General features: G+C 41.0%; 1 protein-coding gene across 3 annotated transcripts in view; it reads left to right on the top strand.

Moving 5' to 3' along the window:
- LOC307022899 (retinoic acid receptor beta-like) overlaps positions 1 to 17,301 on the top strand; it is a 205,629-nt gene that overhangs the window by 105,741 nt on the left and 82,587 nt on the right. Inside the window, exon 1 of one of the 3 annotated variants that reach the window (XM_079655809.1) lies at positions 5,217 to 5,434. The exons of the other annotated variants lie outside the window; for them this stretch is intronic. Coding sequence (XP_079511935.1) covers positions 5,281 to 5,434 — 154 coding nt within the window. The 5' untranslated portion in view covers positions 5,217 to 5,280. Of the gene's footprint in view, positions 1 to 5,216; positions 5,435 to 17,301 lie in introns of those variants that run through there. 3 annotated transcript variants of the gene reach the window in all.

Genomic DNA, 17,301 nt, shown 5'->3' with positions numbered 1-17,301 from the left:
CGACATGCTGACTGCAGTGGGGTTTGAACCTGTGCTCCCCTCTGAATCGAAGTCCAGCACACTATCCACTGAGCCACAGCCTCCCTGTAAAGGAGCATAGAATGAAAATACTCAGGTAAATACGATACGATGAAACTGTAACGGTCAGATGAAGTCTGAAATGCTGCTTGCATCAGAACAGCTCCATGTGTGACACCAACAGAGACATGTCAACACACAACACATGAGAAACAAACATTGAACATAACAATCAGTGAGAGAGAAGCTGCTCAGACCTTCAGCTGATCTGGATCCAGCTCTGTGTTTAAATATAGGTCAATGGTTCTTTTGAGTAAGTGTGCTTTCTTACTACCCAGCGCTGCAGGTCAGCTGTTTCCCTCCTTCAGACGGAGATGAGCAAAGAGTAGAGATGCTTAGCTGTCAGGCGTTCCTCTTATTAAATGATCAGCTCGTGTGTATTGTCACGGCTCGCCGAGTCCTGGCAGCACTGAAGCCAGAAAGCGGCTTATCTTGATGGATGGGTTCATTATCACCTTCTAATTACAGGTGGGTTTCAGGTGGATCCATTACCCGCGCTGACCGGGGCTGTGTGTGTGTGTGTGTGTGTGTGTGTGTGTGTGTGTGTGTGTGTGTGTGTGTGTGTGTGTGTGTGTGTGTGTGTGTGTGTGTGTGTGTGTGTGTGTGTGTGTGTGTGTGTGTGTGTGTCCGGGGGTTACTGTTACAGCGGCTGAACTGCAGGGGGTCAGCTGGTGTGTGTCGGGGGGGTCCGGGGTTTCTGTTTCAGCGCTGCGGTGCAATATTCATGAGCTGTGAGGGGATCAGTGTGCTGCCTCCTCCACTCCATCAAACACAAGTGAGTGTGTGGGTGTGCGTGTCAGTGTGAGTGTGTGTGAGCATCTGGCCTTTCTGCTCACACACACACACACACACACACACACACACACACACACACACACACACACCTGGTGCTTCATGAAACCTGCTCTCTGTCTTATGTTAGTCATTTTATGCATGCCTTCACTTTTGAGTTGGTTCGTGATGTCGGTTCTGAAGCTTGTGATATGTTTTAATTAAACATTCACGAATATTTACCTTCTCTAGTGAAGTACTGGTGAGTTTTTACCTTTTCTTTTTAGGCCTCTTAAGAAGTGAGCTTCACCCTTTACTTCATGTGCTTTGTGGGCATGAGATGACGGTGTCCAACAGGTGCCCAAAACTCTCCATCAGGAGGAACTCACTGCAGCTTCAGAAAGCATGCAGATATAAAAACCCAAAGGTTCCTCATGAAGAACCATCTCCAGCAACTTGACAACACATGCAGCATTTAGAGAACACTCAGCCACTTGAGGAGACACCCTCATCTGCTTGTGTTTGTGCTTTTTATTAACTGCTAATGAAAGTGTTGTCGAGCTGTTGCACGCATCGCCCACTTTGAACATTTCAAATATTCTGTGCTTGAAATTCAATGTTTTTTAATTTCAAAATCAGATGGAAGTCATTAAACATGGGAGTAAATGAATGCTCCCTATAAATAACAGACTTAGATTAAGGCATTAAGTGTAGTAGAGCTTAACTTGGAGCTACAAATAAAACAGGTCAACACCAGCCTTGCTTCTCAATCTCCTCCGTTAATAATACTCGTCTTATTCTCTGCATTAAATCAGGAGGATGAAATAGTGCTGATGGTTATCATGTGTTCATAAAGGAGAGGAAGCTCTAACAGGAGTTCTTGTTCAGCATATTGTACATCTTGAATGGAGTAGCTGCCCACAAATTAAAGGAAAACATTCATTGAATTATTGATGAAGTATTAATGAATGCATGTTAAAGTGAGTGGACACTAACAAGCCTCAGATCCGCGCTCCGATACTCCCCGAGCACCGAGGATAACCACGAATCAATGTTTAAATATATCTATTAAAATCCGGTATAGCGCAAAATGTGCATGTTTCTCCAGTAAAGCACAATGAACGCTGATGGGGGAATCTGTTGAGGATAACGTGAGCCATAGCTAGCATGGCTAATCAGTTGGGGATCGTTTTTAGCTTTAAATAATATCACTTAGCTCATGTGTAAAGAAAATCAATCTGCAGACTGTACGTGATACTAGCATGACAAAATAATTTAACTTGTTTGTTCCCGAAAAAACCCTGTTAAGGATCGTTAAATACACCCGCATTTTAATGTTAGCTAACTTGCTAGCAGCAGAGCTCGAGGAAAGGTGATTTCAGTCAATGTTGGAGTCCTATTAGTGCGGACATTTGGGCTGAAATGCAAAGAAACGTTGGGGTTTAGAGGGTTAATCTCGCCCTGGGTGCAGCCTTACAGGTCAATTTCCATTTAATTTCAATTGTCTTCTTGTGTCCAGCTGACAATCTTGTGACTCTTAAAGGTAGGGTAGGTAAGAACGGAGAAACCAGCTCGAGTGCTCTAGAATTTGAAAATACACAGCCGAAATAAATCTGCCCCTTCCTTCAGACTTCCTCACAGAGCCCCTCCTCCAACTACACGAACGCGCACATGACCAATGAGGGCACGAGATAAGTTTGTACACAGATGGAAGGCTGACAGGCAGGTAGGCCATCCAGTTACTTTAGCCGGCTCAGATGATTGGTCGTGCTTTTTACAGTACCACGGCTTCCACTGATGACTTTTTTATTATGTATTTATTGTCAAAGGAAAGCACTTCAGATATTCATTGCTATCGGGATGTTAAGAGCATTCCATGGAATATAACAACAAGTGTTTCTGAAGTGAATTACCTAGCCCACCTTAAATGTGTGTTTATGCAAGTCTTAATTTGGCACCAAAAGCCATTGATGCATTTTCTCTTGTCAAAATATCTATCAGACTATCATCGATACACATTATATTGTTAATTTATGTATCAGGACCCTAACAAATCTTTATATTAACACATGCCATTTAATCTAACCGATACAAAAGGATGACCTCTAACCTGTAGTGCTCCTCGTAAGTCATTATGTGCTATAACGTTTAATGCATTATGAGGGCATGATGATGAGTGTAATCACAACACGATAATGAGCTTAATGTGCTCAGTCTGTAGGAGGTAACATGTTTAATGGAGCTGCTGGACATTAAAGCACGATTACATTCAAAGAAATAGATATTTGGCTCTAATGTGAATAACTAAGTGATTATAATGCATGAATACTCTTCTCTATCAGTGTGTAGTGTCTCTACTTTAAAGAGTTCTCTCCTGCTGATGTTCAGGTGTATATCAGTATGTAGTGTCTCTACTTTAAAGAGTCCTCTCCTGCTGATGTTCAGGTGTATATCAGTGTGTAGTGTCTCTACTTTAAAGAGTCCTCTCCTGCTGATGTTCAGGTGTATATCAATATGTCGTGTCTCTACTTTAAAGAGTCCTCTCCTGCTGATGTTCAGGTGTATATCAGTATGTAGTGTCTCTACTTTAAAGAGTCCTCTCCTGCTGATGTTCAGGTGTATATCAGTATGTAGTGTCTCTACTTTAAAGAGTCCTCTCCTGCTGATGTTCAGGTGTATATCAGTATGTAGTGTCTCTACTTTAAAGAGTCCTCTCCTGCTGATGTTCAGGTGTATATCAGTATGTAGTGTCTCTACTTTAAAGAGTCCTCTCCTGCTGATGTTCAGGTGTATATCAGTATGTAGTGTCTCTACTTTAAAGAGTCCTCTCCTGCTGATGTTCAGGTGTATATCAATATGTAGTGTCTCTACTTTAAAGAGTCCTCTCCTGCTGATGTTCAGGTGTATATCAGTATGTAGTGTCTCTACTTTAAAGAGTCCTCTCCTGCTGATGTTCAGGTGTGTATCAGTATGTAGTGTCTCTACTTTAAAGAGTCCTCTCCTGCTGATGTTCAGGTGTATATCAGTATGTAGTGTCTCTACTTTAAAGAGTCCTCTCCTGCTGATGTTCAGGTGTATATCAGTATGTAGTGACTCTACTTTAAAGAGTCCTCTCCTGCTGATGTCCAGGTGTATATCAGTATGTAGTGTCTCTACTTTAAAGAGTCCTCTCCTGCTGATGTTCAGGTGTATATCAGTATGTAGTGTCTCTACTTTAAAGAGTCCTCTCCTGCTGATGAACAGCTTTAAAGTAGATGTTGGTCAGCTCACAGATATTGATGGAAACTAAAGATGTCTCTCTTGTTTTGAAATGTTAGACTTGGTGCTAGTATCTTTCGGTGTGTATGGCCTTATGCAACAATGATATAACCAACTGTGTGTGTGTGTGTGTGTGTGTGTGTGTGTGTGTGTGTGTGTGTGTGTGTGTGTGTGTGTGTGTGTGTGTGTGTGTGTGTGTGTGTGTGTGTGTGTGTGTGTGTGTGTGTGTGTGTGTGTGTGTGTGTGTGTGTGTGTGTTTGTGCGATATTTGATCAACAAAGAAAACAGTGTATGATATAATGATCAAACTGCATGACCTCTGTATTATATATTTTATTATATATATTTTTTTCTCATCGCCTTTATTTATTTATTTTTGTACTTTTATTTTCTATTGTTCTTACATGTTTGTGTCCCAGTGTGTAAAAGTCCTCCTCCTTCACGGTGCACCTAGTTACACTTCTTCTGCTTTAATAAAAAAAAAAAAATCTGCTTCTATTATGTATTATTTATTATTTATTTTTATCATACTGTATTTCCCCCTCCGCTGCACTTCCCCTCCCCGCCGGCAGGAGTCTGGGTCACGTGAAGGTCAGCAGCAGAGAGGGGTTCACTGAAAGTTCACGCGCATATATTAGGCAATTCAATCTTTCACTTCAGTGGCAAAAGTAGTTGGAAATGAGCTGCACGCGGAGGGACGGATAACCCATTCGTCATCGGAGAGGAGAAGGTGTGCTTTTTAAACTGCGCGTTATTTCTGATAAAAGAGGAGAGTGATCCCGCTGCTGCACGAGACTCAGTGTGAGGAAACACATCGGGACATCATCGTTGTTATTATTATCATTATTATCATTATTATTATCATTATTATTATTACATATTATCATGAGGAAGAATGCGCGTGTGTCCGTGGAACGCCGCGAGGACATGGAGCATTTAGAGGAGCGTTGTCTTCCGAAATAATTCATGATTCCGGTTCGGGACGAAGCAGAACAAGAGGAGCGAAATCCGCGCTGCCAAGAACAAGAAGAACAAGAAGAAGAAACAGAAGAAGAAGAGGGAGAGGAGGGAGAGGAGGAAGAGGAGGAGGAGGGGGGACAGTTTTTGATGGAGTTGTGTGCGCTTATGCCGCTGATATTTCTCCATTACGCGCAGGACTAGTTGACCGTCACCATGTTTGACTGCATGGACGTGCTGAGTCCCGGGCAGATGTTGGATTTCTACACCTCGAGTCCGTCCTCGTGCATGCTGCAGGAAAAAGCTCTGAAAGCCTGCATCAGCGGACTGCACGCGCACAGAGAGTGGCAGCACCGCCGGAGCGCGCACTGTAAGGTCCAACTGTGTGTGTGTGAGTGTGTGAGAGAGTGTGTGTGTTGTTGTTGTTGTGGTTATTATCGCTGCAGGGGGACAGGTAGGGGTCACAAAGGGCCTGCAGGGGTCATAACTACTGCACAACTGGGCATTAGATCGTTTTACTAAGTAAGTGTGCTTTTGGGAACAGTTCTCATGGATGCCTTGTGATATATTAGAAGTATCCAGAAAACACATGGGCTGTGTTTTCTGGAGCAGATCTGGTTCAGTAAAGTCTATTTTTGTCGGAGTGTTTAAGTTGTTTTGATGCGTAAATACACTCCTTTAGTTGTAGAGAAACTCTCTGGAACCGGCATTTTAAAATGTCAGGAATAATGAACCTTAATGCAGGTGTGATGATCATTTGGATGGGTGTCCTTTAGGGAAACTCGTGGGTGATACTTCATAAAACTTCAATATGCAATATGAAGTATTAGGAGGAATACGTCGTAATAACTACATAAGGTGTGTTTGTGGAGCAGATCTGATTCTGTATGATTCAGTTTGTGTTGGTCTAATTAGATCAAGTGTTTGTCATGCGTAAAACAACTCCAAAACTCTTGAGGAAAGGACGCTTAGGTTAGTAATTCTGTCTGTTTAAAAGTAGTTTTCCGATGCGTAAAAACACTCCTTCAGGACTCTTTGCTGGCATGAAGGCATCATAAATATACTGGAGAGAACACACTTCAAAGCAGGTGTGATCATTCCTGTGGAGGGGATGATTTAGAGAACTCCGAGGGACGCGTGGAGGTCCATTTGAAAAAGTAGTTTTTTGATGCGTTACATTTGATTAAAGGCTGCAGACCATGAAGGGTCACCACAGTTTAAAGCGTCACCCTACAGGTGTCTAAATGTCTGGGGTGATTAGATCATTCATATTAAGGCAAAGAAGTGTCCTTTAGGGAATCTCTTCGTAAAAATGCTAAATATTAGGAGGAAAACGTCTTAAAAAAGCAGCTCGTGGACCTGATGAAGTATATTTTAGTTTGATGAAAAGGTTGTTTATGATGCGTAAAAACACTCGTATCATATGTATATTAGGAGGACTAAAGACTAAACATCGGGTTGCATTTCTGAGGCAGCTCTGATACGATACAGCGATTTTGTGTCTGATTATAAAAGTTGCTTTTAATGCGTAAAAACACTCCTTTAGGAATGACAACAGTAAAGCAGGACGCGTGGTTTTAATGCTTTGTAAATATCATGAGGATTAAGTCATACATCACACAGCTCAGAGACATGAGGAAGTAGATTTATGTCCGATAAGAAAACTGTTTTTTATGCGTAAAAACACTTATTTGGGGGGGGGGGGGGGGGGGGGTGGGACTCTTTGAAACAGGATGCATTAATTCATTGTTAAATATGAGCAGGAATAAGTCTCAACACGGAGCTCAGAGACATGAAACTGTATTTCTGTTCGATAAGAAAGTGGCTTTTTTTTGTTTGCGTAACGGCGGCACTTTGCAGGCGTCATGTTTGACTCGTAAATCTTGCGGCTGTTCTCAGATCAGCGCAGAGAAAAACCTTCCTCCTCCTCCTCCTCCTCCTCCCTGACACTCATTTAGATTAATGACAGCTCGCACTTTCCTCCAGGATTATTTAGAATGGGTTCCGTTGATGGATCACTGTCCACGAGACTAAAGGGTGCGTTTAAAGACAGCTGGGAATAGTGGAAATACTTGGAGAGTAGAAGGAAATATCATGAATACCGTTTAGGTCACGGGGGTCAAACTCAAATACTCAGTGGGCCAAAATAAAAAAAATGAGTACTAGTCGAGGGGCGGACTGGTTCAATGTTTATTGCAGAACTTATTGAAATGAACTTATTGCACATATTAAACCTGGAACTAACAAAGCTTAAATGATTGCCTATAAAAACAACATTAAACATTAAATAATCAGTTCATTCATTTCTTATGGCTCTATCTGCAGCTTCTCCAGAGTCATTTCTTATGAGTACATTTTCCCACAGGCCAACAACAGCTTCAACAAAACTATTTCCCTCAAAGAGAAACCAAACATGCCCTGTTGTCGTGAGAGAGAAAGTGCAGAAGGAAACATCCATTAAACTCAGTGTGCTGCTCTGTGATGCTAGCTCAGATACTTGGCATCTCATCTTGGGTGCAAGGTCATCAATGTTTGGGCTCAGGCTCTGAGCTGAGGAGACCCTCAGGATGGAGTGAAGGTGTGCGTGCAATATACCGGAGGGCCAGATCTAATAGGAATTAAAAATTATCCTGCGGGCCGAAATTAAATCCACCACGGGCCTGATTTGGCCCCCGGGCCTTGAGTTTGACACCCCTTTAGGTGATCATATGAGGATTGTCATAGTGATAGTTTTATAATGTGACATGTATTCCAGGGAATTGTATTTATGTAGTTGATTGAGGTCCTTAAAAACTAAAATAAGAATTATTAACATTTTCAATGAAATGTCAATTAGATATTTCTTTAAATAAACACAAGTTAAAATGTGCAATAAATTGAATTAATGACCAATGATGATTTAGCTTTTATTCTAAAATCCTCCGAGTGTTGCAAAGATATAAACATTAAATTAAATGATTATAAAATATAACGTGTTCTCGCCAACGTCACTTGTTATAATTCCAGATTTTCGTAGTTTTTCATACTTTTCTTGTGAAAGTCCTCGCGCTGTGGGTCACTTCCTGTCCTCTGCTCTGCGTGTGATGATTGGTCCTCTCTGATGACCTGCAGCCGTCACTCCCCAGCAGGCGTTTGCTCAAGGGCACGCAGTCAGAGAGGCTGAGATCACAGGAGAAGTGACGGCAGCCATCTCTAACCCGAGCCGCTTCACTGGGATGATGGAAGACTTAATCAATCAGCGTGTGATGGATTAGTGTGTCAGATAAATGCTCCTAACGAGAGTGCGAGGTCGCGTCTTTAAATGACCTTTGAGCATCTCAAACAGAAACACTTCATTAGTTTTCTAAAGGGAAATAAAACTAGAAATGCTTCACATTTAAGAAGCTAAACATCTGCCATTTTGGGGAATTTTTTTAAAGCAATAATACAATTAGAATCATTTCAGGGATTAATTAGCTGCCGGCTTCTTTTAATACCGATAATAAAAAATACAGCAGAGTATTTAAATTCTTATTTTATGTGAATGGGCATTTAATATTCATTGATGAAGTTGTTGCGTAAACACAATCTGAAATACTGAATTGTTGTTTATTTACCTTTTGTTTGTAAACATGTGTGTAGGCGTCGTGTGCAGAGTGAATCAAATGTATGGGAACAAATCTGAAAAATATTTCTAGTTTTTTTAAACCTCGGAAAATGGGACTTCCTATTTGCAGATTACCGCTTTAATGTCATTTAGCCGATCAAATGATTCTATATTATCACCGAGTGTCTGAGATCCCTCGTGCATCCAGAGCTTTTACCTGCGCGACAAAAAGACTCGTTCATTTGTTTTTGAATATTATCTATTTGAAAATGTTTTATAATATTGATAATTATATATTTTTAGCGTTTAAAATCATTCCTATGAGTTTTAATTTATTGCATTTCTTTCATGACGCTCTAATTGATCAATTATTCCTGTCATTCATCCACGGAAAAACAGCTGTCAATATCCGCCTGTTTTCATGTTTTAGTATTTTATTGGAAGTACTCAGATCATGTACTTGAGTAAAAGTAGAAGTACCCAGGTTGTGTACTTGAGTTAAAGTAGAAGTATCCAGGTTGTGTACTTGAGTTAAAGTAGAAGTACTCAGATCTTGTACTTGAGTAAAAGTAGAAGTACTCAGATCTTGTACTTGAGTAAAAGTAGAAGTACCCAGGTTGTGTACTTGAGTTAAAGTAGAAGTACTCAGATCTTGTTCTTGAGTAAAAGTAGAAGTACTCAGATCTTGTACTTGAGTAAAAGTAGAAGTACTCAGATCTTGTTCTTGAGTAAAAGTAGAAGTACTCAGATCTTGTACTTGAGTAAAAGTAGAAGTACTCAGATCTTGTACTTGAGTAAAAGTAGAAGTACTCAGATCTTGTTCTTGAGTAAAAGTAGAAGTACTCAGATCTTGTTCTTGAGTAAAAGTAGAAGTACTCAGATCTTGTTCTTGAGTAAAAGTAGAAGTACTCAGGCCTTGTACTTTAGTAAAAGTAGAAGTACTCAGTTCTTGTTCTTCAGTAAAAGTAGAAGTACTCAGGTCTTGTACTTGAGTAAAAGTAGAAGTACTCAGATCTTGTTCTTGAGTAAAAGTAGAAGTACTCAGATCTTGTACTTTAGTAAAAGTAGAAGTACTCAGATCTTGTACTTGAGTAAAAGTAATAGTCCCAGAGTGTAGGAATACTCTGTTACAGTAAAAGTCCTGCATTCAAAATGTTCCTCAAGTAAAAGTAGAAAAGTATTCTCATCAAAATATAGTGAAAGACAGTAAAAGTATTCATTGTGCAGATTGGTCCATTTCAGAATAATAGATATGATATGTTTTATAATGATTGATCATGAAAGTGTTCTCAAAGCTGGTAAAGGTGCAACTAGTTTGAATGACTTTGTATACTGCAGGGTAGCTGGTGGATTTACTCCAGGTGGAACTAAAGTCTGATTTAACACTTGATTAGATTTCACATCATTCATCCACATCATGATTTTATTTGTGTGTTTTCTCACGCCAACCCCCCCCCCTCTTTGATCTGAAGCCCCTCTCAGGGTCAGTGGAGGTGAAGCTTCTTTATTCGCTCAGATAGCGATGAAACCTCCTGGGTTTTAATTAGCCTCATCGACAGCGAGCCGTGCGTTAAAGCTCTTCCTCTCGGAGTTTAGATGTTCATTAACGATGATCAAGGAGCATTTACTCGGATGAAACGGCTTAACAGACGAGGCTGCACAACAAGGGGAGTTTCACAATAAAAGTCCTCAATTAGGAAACTCAGTATTTTAATATGTCCATTAATTGTGTTGACAGCGCTGGTAATGCAACACAAAGAAAGTCCTAATAAGAGGCTTCATAACATCCAAAAACACAAAACAAACACCACCTAGGTGTGTCTGTCTGTCTGTCTGTCTGTCTGTCTGTCTCTCTGTCTGTCTGTGTGTGTGTGTGTGGGGGGGGGTGTGTGTGTGTGTGTGTGTGGGGGGGGATAATTGGGACCTCTTTGTGTTGTGGACATTAGCGGCCGTTAGCACAGCGAGCTAATTCAGTGGGCGTGTGAACGAGGGGGGGGGGGGGGGTGTCTCTGATCACAGGACAGTGTCGGGTGGAACATATCAAATACTCACTCCGTTAAAGCGCAGACTCCTAGCTTTTAAAAGATGCTTCATGTGTTTTTAATCTGCTTCCTGTGGAGTAGTTTCCAGTTTCATGAAAAGGATTATTTTTACATTTTCAAGTGGTGACATAAAACTTAAAAAGGCATACAGTAGGGCGAGATGGAAATAAAGCAAAAGCAACATCAAAAGTTAAATTGAAGGCGGACAGACGGGGATGAAAACATATTGATCACAAAAGCAACTTTTAGAGTTTATTTCTTAATATTTCCAAGAAGGAGGTACTTTAAATTCTTCTTCTTTGGAACCAGATATATCATCAAATACACTTTTTATTAATTTTTAAATATTTTTAGATGATCTCGACGGTCTCCTTTCATTAACTGTCTGAAGCGCTTCTTTTATTCAAATATGAATTATGAATATCCTGATGCTCATGACCTTGAGCTTTTTTAAACATCTTTATATATCCCAGGTAGAGAAAGTGAGATTATTTTTGTCAAAAGATTTTCTAAAAAACTACAAACTGCCTCGCCCTCCTCCGCCATGTTTGTAGTTTTTTTTTCATCAGTGTTTATGAAGCTTTAGAGCAGGGGTCTCAAACTCAAGGCCCGGGGGCCAAATCCGGCCCGCAGCTCCATTTAATGTGGCCCCGCAAGAGCTTGCAAAGAATATAATACGCTTATTATACGGTTACTTTACAGAAGCAGGTTGCCCATAAACTACATGTCCCACAATGCATCTCGTTTTGTGACATGCGCACTGAAGAGACTTGCAATTATTTTCCCTGGACTTCTGCTTTCAGACGTAGTTAATTACTAAGTTATTATCCTATCCGATAATAATCCAATTCAGAGGCAATAATGTAATTTAATACATTATTTTATATATATATATTATATATTTATATAGTTACAACCGGCCCTTTGAGTGCAGCCTTTATGCGAATGTGGCCCGTGATGAAATTGAGTTTGACACCCCTGCTTTAGAGCGACCTACACTTGTTGTGTTCGAACGACTCCGTTTAATTTGACCTCAGCGCTAGGGGTCACAGCGGGGTCAAATGGATGGTTAGCGGGGGAGGGTAGGTCACATGACTGCCTGGGAACCTCTGAAGCCACACGGCCCCCCAAAATTAAAGAGATTAAGAGTGGGACGTTACAATTAGTCAATCGGCAGATATGAAGTCAATAAATATTACGAATACAAATAACACATATATATAATAATATGAATAATATAGAAAAGTATACTTCACTCTCATGTCTTTCAGTCATTTCTAAAACAAATCCAGAATAAAGTATTATTTTTAACGCCAGAAATTCCTGTGGTTTTAAAAAGAAACTCTCCTTTTTACAGAAACACGAAGCATCTCTCCCCTTCCTCCTCTTTCTATTCTGCTGATACTTTGTCCAGTTTAAATCCAATCACCGAGATCAATGGCTCCTCCTTTCATTGATTTCTTTCATTTGAAGCTGAAATGAAGCGTTGGGTTTCTCTGTGTCACGGAGCAGCAGCTTTGTCCTCATTGTAGATTCGGCATCATTGTGTTAAATGGCCTGTGAGCAGCCACAGACTCCCGTCCTTTGCCATCTGTTGGTCCTGAGCGCCATGTGTGCAGAGACTAACATGTCGCTACACTTTGGGAAGTGGATGTATGAAGGGTGGAGGGCACGGAGAGGAGAAATACACCCACTTCCTGCCTCTGCTCATTCTGGGCTGTTAAGGTGTCCATGTTTGGTGCGCCTCTGTTCCCTCTGTTCCCTCTGTACCCCATACGGTCTGAAACATCGTTTTCTCGTGTTTATTAACCCTGACATCTCCCCTCTTTCCCCCTGTTCCTCTGGTCTCTTTAAAGTAGAGACACTACATACTGATATACACCTGAACATCAGCAGGAGAGGACTCTTTAAAGTAGAGACACTACATACTGATATACACCTGAACATCAGCAGAAGAGGACTCTTTAAAGTAGAGACACTACATACTGATATACACCTGAACATCAGCAGGAGAGGACTCTTTAAAGTAGAGAAACTACATACTGATATACACCTGAACATCAGCAGGAGAGGACTCTTTAAAGTAGAGACACTACATACTGATATACACCTGAACATCAGCTGGAGAGGACTCTTTAAAGTAGAGACACTACATACTGATATACACCTGAACATCAGCTGGAGAGGACTCTTTAAAGTAGAGACACTACATACTGATATACACCTGAACATCAGCAGGAGAGGACTCTTTAAAGTAGAGACACTACATACTGATATACACCTGAACATCAGCAGGAGAGGACTCTTTAAAGTAGAGACACTACATACTGATATACACCTGAACATCAGCAGGAGAGGACTCTTTAAAGTAGAGACACTACATACTGATATACACCTGAACATCAGCAGGAGAGGACTCTTTAAAGAAGAGAGACTACATACTGATATACACCTGAACATCAGCAGGAGAGGACTCTTTAAAGTAGAGACACTACATACTGATATACACCTGAACATCAGCAGGAGAGGAATCTTTAAAGTAGAGACACTACATACTGATATACACCTGAACATCAGCAGGAGAGGACTCTTTAAAGTAGAGACACTACATACTGATATACACCTGAACATGTGCAGGAGAGGACTCTTTAAAGTAGAGACACTACATACTGATATACACCTGAACATCAGCTGGAGAGGACTCTTTAAAGTAGAGACACTACATACTGATATACACCTGAACATCAGCTGGAGAGGACTCTTTAAAGTAGAGACACTACATACTGATATTACATTACTTTTAGCTGACGCTTTTATCCAAAGCAACTTGCAATAAGTGCATTCGACCAAGAAGATACAACCTTGAAGAAAACAGAATCATATAAGTCCATCAGGTTTCATAGAGCCAAACATTTCAAGTGCTACTCAACTGGCTCTAGATAAGCCAGCCCTTTATTAGTATATAAGTGCTTTGTTAATAATTCTATCTCTGGAAGTGGAGTCCAAAGAGATGAGTTTTCAGTCTGAAGAAGATGTGTAAGCTTTCTGCTGTCCTGATTTCAATGGGGAGCTCATTCCACCATTTTGGATCCAGGATAGCAAACCCACGTGTTTCTGCTGATGGGAACTTGGGTCCCCCTCGCAGTGCGGGTGCAGCGAGCTGTTTGGCTGATGCAGAGCGGAGTGCACGTGCTGGGGTGTACGGTTTAACCATGTCCTGGATGTAGGAAGGGCCAGATCCATTCACAGCATGGTACGCAAGTACCAGTGTCTTGAAGTGGATTCTAGCAGTTACTGGAAGCCAGTGAAGGGAGCGGAGGAGCGGCGTGGTGTGGGAACATTTAGGAAGGTTGAAGACCAGACGAGCCGCTGCATTCTGGATGAGCTGCAGAGGTCGGATGGCTCTCCCCCTGTGTTCTCACTCTGCGCTGCACCGATGACCACATTCAGGGTTTTTAAAGAGCGATCGGTTCCTGCCAAGAGTCTGCAGACAATCTACCGCCAATGGTCATTTTCTATTCAATTACATTTATGAGTTCATTCTGAGCACGCAGCAACACAATCTGCACACATACATTATATCTTGGGGAGAAATGATTATCATATAAAGCATAATTACATCTTTAGCCAGTCTGTGGTCAATTTATCTGTTTTGGGGGGGGGGTTAGTTTACACAGTGCGCAATTACCCAATCATGTGCCTTTGTGTTGCTCAGTTAGGAAAGGCCAATTTTCATAAAGCTTGGTATTAAGGAGGTTATTGGTTTGTTTGTTTGTTTGTTTGTTTGTTTGTCAGCAACATTACAGGAAAGACAACGTTGAATAGGTTTTCTCATAGGCCAGGAACACCGCGTTGATTTGGATCCAAAACTCCAGTTTACAAAATGTGTGTTTTTAATACGTTTTTTTGTCTGCAAGATTACGACAACACGACTGGCTTGATTTTCATGAAACTTGGTTGAAGGTGTAATCAAGGGGCCGAGAAAGAACCCATACATGTTTTACTTGGATCTGAATCTCAGGTACCCCTAAAGCTATTATGTTAATATTACACTAGTTTTCAACCTGGGTGCCGGTGTGTTCTCTCCGACTGCTCTTCTAGTCAAAGTTGTAACATTAGCGACGGTCTGAACTGACTTTTTTATTGCTTATAAACTTTTTGTTTGTAAGAGGAACATTGTGTTATTTCTTCGTTCAGAAGTGACATTGCATCACTTTGATTATAAGCTCTAATATATAACTAACGATGGCACATGATTGATTTGTCACATGAGGGCTTTTAATGAGATCGAGACGAGGAGGTTATCTCATCACGTCTTAATATTATCTGTCAAAACTCAGTCTCAGTTTCCTCAACTTTGTTTGTCGATCATAAACATGTCAGCGATTGGCTCTCTCCCATTGGACGGTCCTATAACCCCAGAAGCTATTTCTCCTCTCTTTCTTCCAGTGTTACACTACATTGCATTTAGCTGACCCTTTTATCCAAAGCGACTTCCAATAAGTGCGTTCGACCAAGAAGATACAAACGTCCCCCTCTTGTCTCCGGTGTTTCCCCCTACCCATCAGTATGAACGTGCTCTCCTGTTTGACCCCAGCTTCAGGTTCAGCCAGAAGTTAAGAGTTCAGATTGTTCCCGCCTGCTCTTAATGCCAGACTGGCCGTGTGCGCTTGTCTGTCAGCAGCCTTTATTCCTCTAATGGAGCTTTCTGTGTATGTTAACATGCGGGGAAGTCCACTCAAAGTTTAATCATGCAGAAAATGGAAAAGCCTCCCCTGCACCTGATATGGCCAATATACAGGTGCCCATTGACCACCCCTCCTCTCACACACACACACACACACACACACACACACACACACACACACACACACACACACACACACACACACACACACACACACACACACACACACACACACGAGCGGCGTAATGAATCCACATTTATGCGTCCCATCTGTCTGCAGGTGGTCACAGCCGTAGACTTTGAAATAGGCAGCGAGCCTCAGTCCGGGAGTACCCAGCCATCACAAACGCTCCGAAGGCACATCAGTAACAAAAGTATTTTCCCTCACGATGTATGTTAAAGTGTGGGGAAGGCTAAAGCACATTGTTGTTGTGCTCCAGTAGTCATATGTTCTCGTCTTCGCCTCAACGACCTTGTTTCACTTATTACCCGTCTGATACGGGAAAGATATTACTGGCTCTGCAGAGAGAAGAGGGAGCGAGGGATGGCTGGGGTTTAAAATAAACCTTTTATCCAAGAAACTGTAAGAAAAATGAATAAGGGAACCAGACATGTAAGGATTATGATACATTAGTGGTGGAGGAGATCACATATCTCACACATAAAAGGCCAAAAATGCGCAGTACGAAATCTGTGCAATGTGTTTGTTGCCACGCTTATTTGTCATTGTTTTTATGCAGCTATCTCTAGTGGTGATGGTATGTAAGACAAAAGGAGAAGAGGAAGTCAGGTGGCGTAGAGGGGTAGTGATAGTCTAATGGATAGTGAGGTGGGCTGAAGATCGGAAGGTTGTGAGTTCAAATCCCGCCCAGATACATCACCACTAGTGTGCCCTTGAGTAAGGCACTTAGCCCTTAGTTACTCCAGGGAGAATGTCATTTTCATATTGGCCAAAAGGTGGATTTACAACTCCTGTCTCAGTCAAGTGATTTTATGAAGCCCAAAAATACCTTTTGCCTTTGACCTTCGTCTAAATCAAAACATTTTTAAGTACATTTGCTTTCCGGTATGCACACTTGAGTAGCTTTAATTTTAATCCTTAGGTCCAAACCTTTTTTTAAATGCACTCAAAGTTGAATCCAGAGCTATTTTTCTTCCTGTCTTCACGTGACTGAGCCAAGACCAGACAAGTTATCTTTATATCTACGGTCTTGTGTCACTCCGACATTTAGCGTGACCCAATTTATATATGTTGTTGCATGTAAGTTTTCATTTCTGTACTTGTGCCTACGTTTGGTAAAAAAAGGACCCTACTTCCTCTAAACCAGGGGTGTCAAACTCAATTTAATCGCGGGCCACATCAGCATTATGGCTGCACTCAAAGGACCGGTTGTAACTTATATATAAATATATATATATATATATAAAATAATGTATTATATTACATGATTGCCTCTGCATTGGATTATTATCAGATAGGGTGATAACTTCATAATTAACTACGTCTGAAAGCAGAAGTCTGGGGCAAATAATTGCAAGTCTCTTCAGTGGGAATGTCACAAAATGATTTCAAAAGAAAAGCTGGAAAAAAAGTCAAAAACAGAAGTGACATTTAATAAAAAGGAAGTGACATTTAAACAAAACTAAACTTTTTTTTTTTTTGGTCAAATTCTAAGAAAAATGAATATTTAGAAGAAAAAAAGTCAAATTCTGAGAAAAAAGTCTAATTTGAGATGCATTGTGGGACAGCGTGGCAACCTGCTTCTGTAAATCATCATGAAACCGTAGAATAAACATATTATATTCTTTGCAAGCTCTTGTGGGGCCACAGAAAATGAAGTCGCGGGCCGGATTTGGCCCCCGGGCCTTGAGTTTGACACCCCTGCTTTAAACCAAGCCATTATCTTTTCCTAAACCGAGTA

The sequence above is a fragment of the Notothenia rossii genome (genome assembly GCF_949606895.1).
Source record: "Notothenia rossii genome assembly, chromosome: 10".
NCBI classification, from domain to species: Eukaryota; Metazoa; Chordata; class Actinopteri; order Perciformes; family Nototheniidae; genus Notothenia; species Notothenia rossii.
Note: the sequence above shows the minus strand (reverse complement) of the source record. Positions and strands in the feature narration are given on the sequence as shown.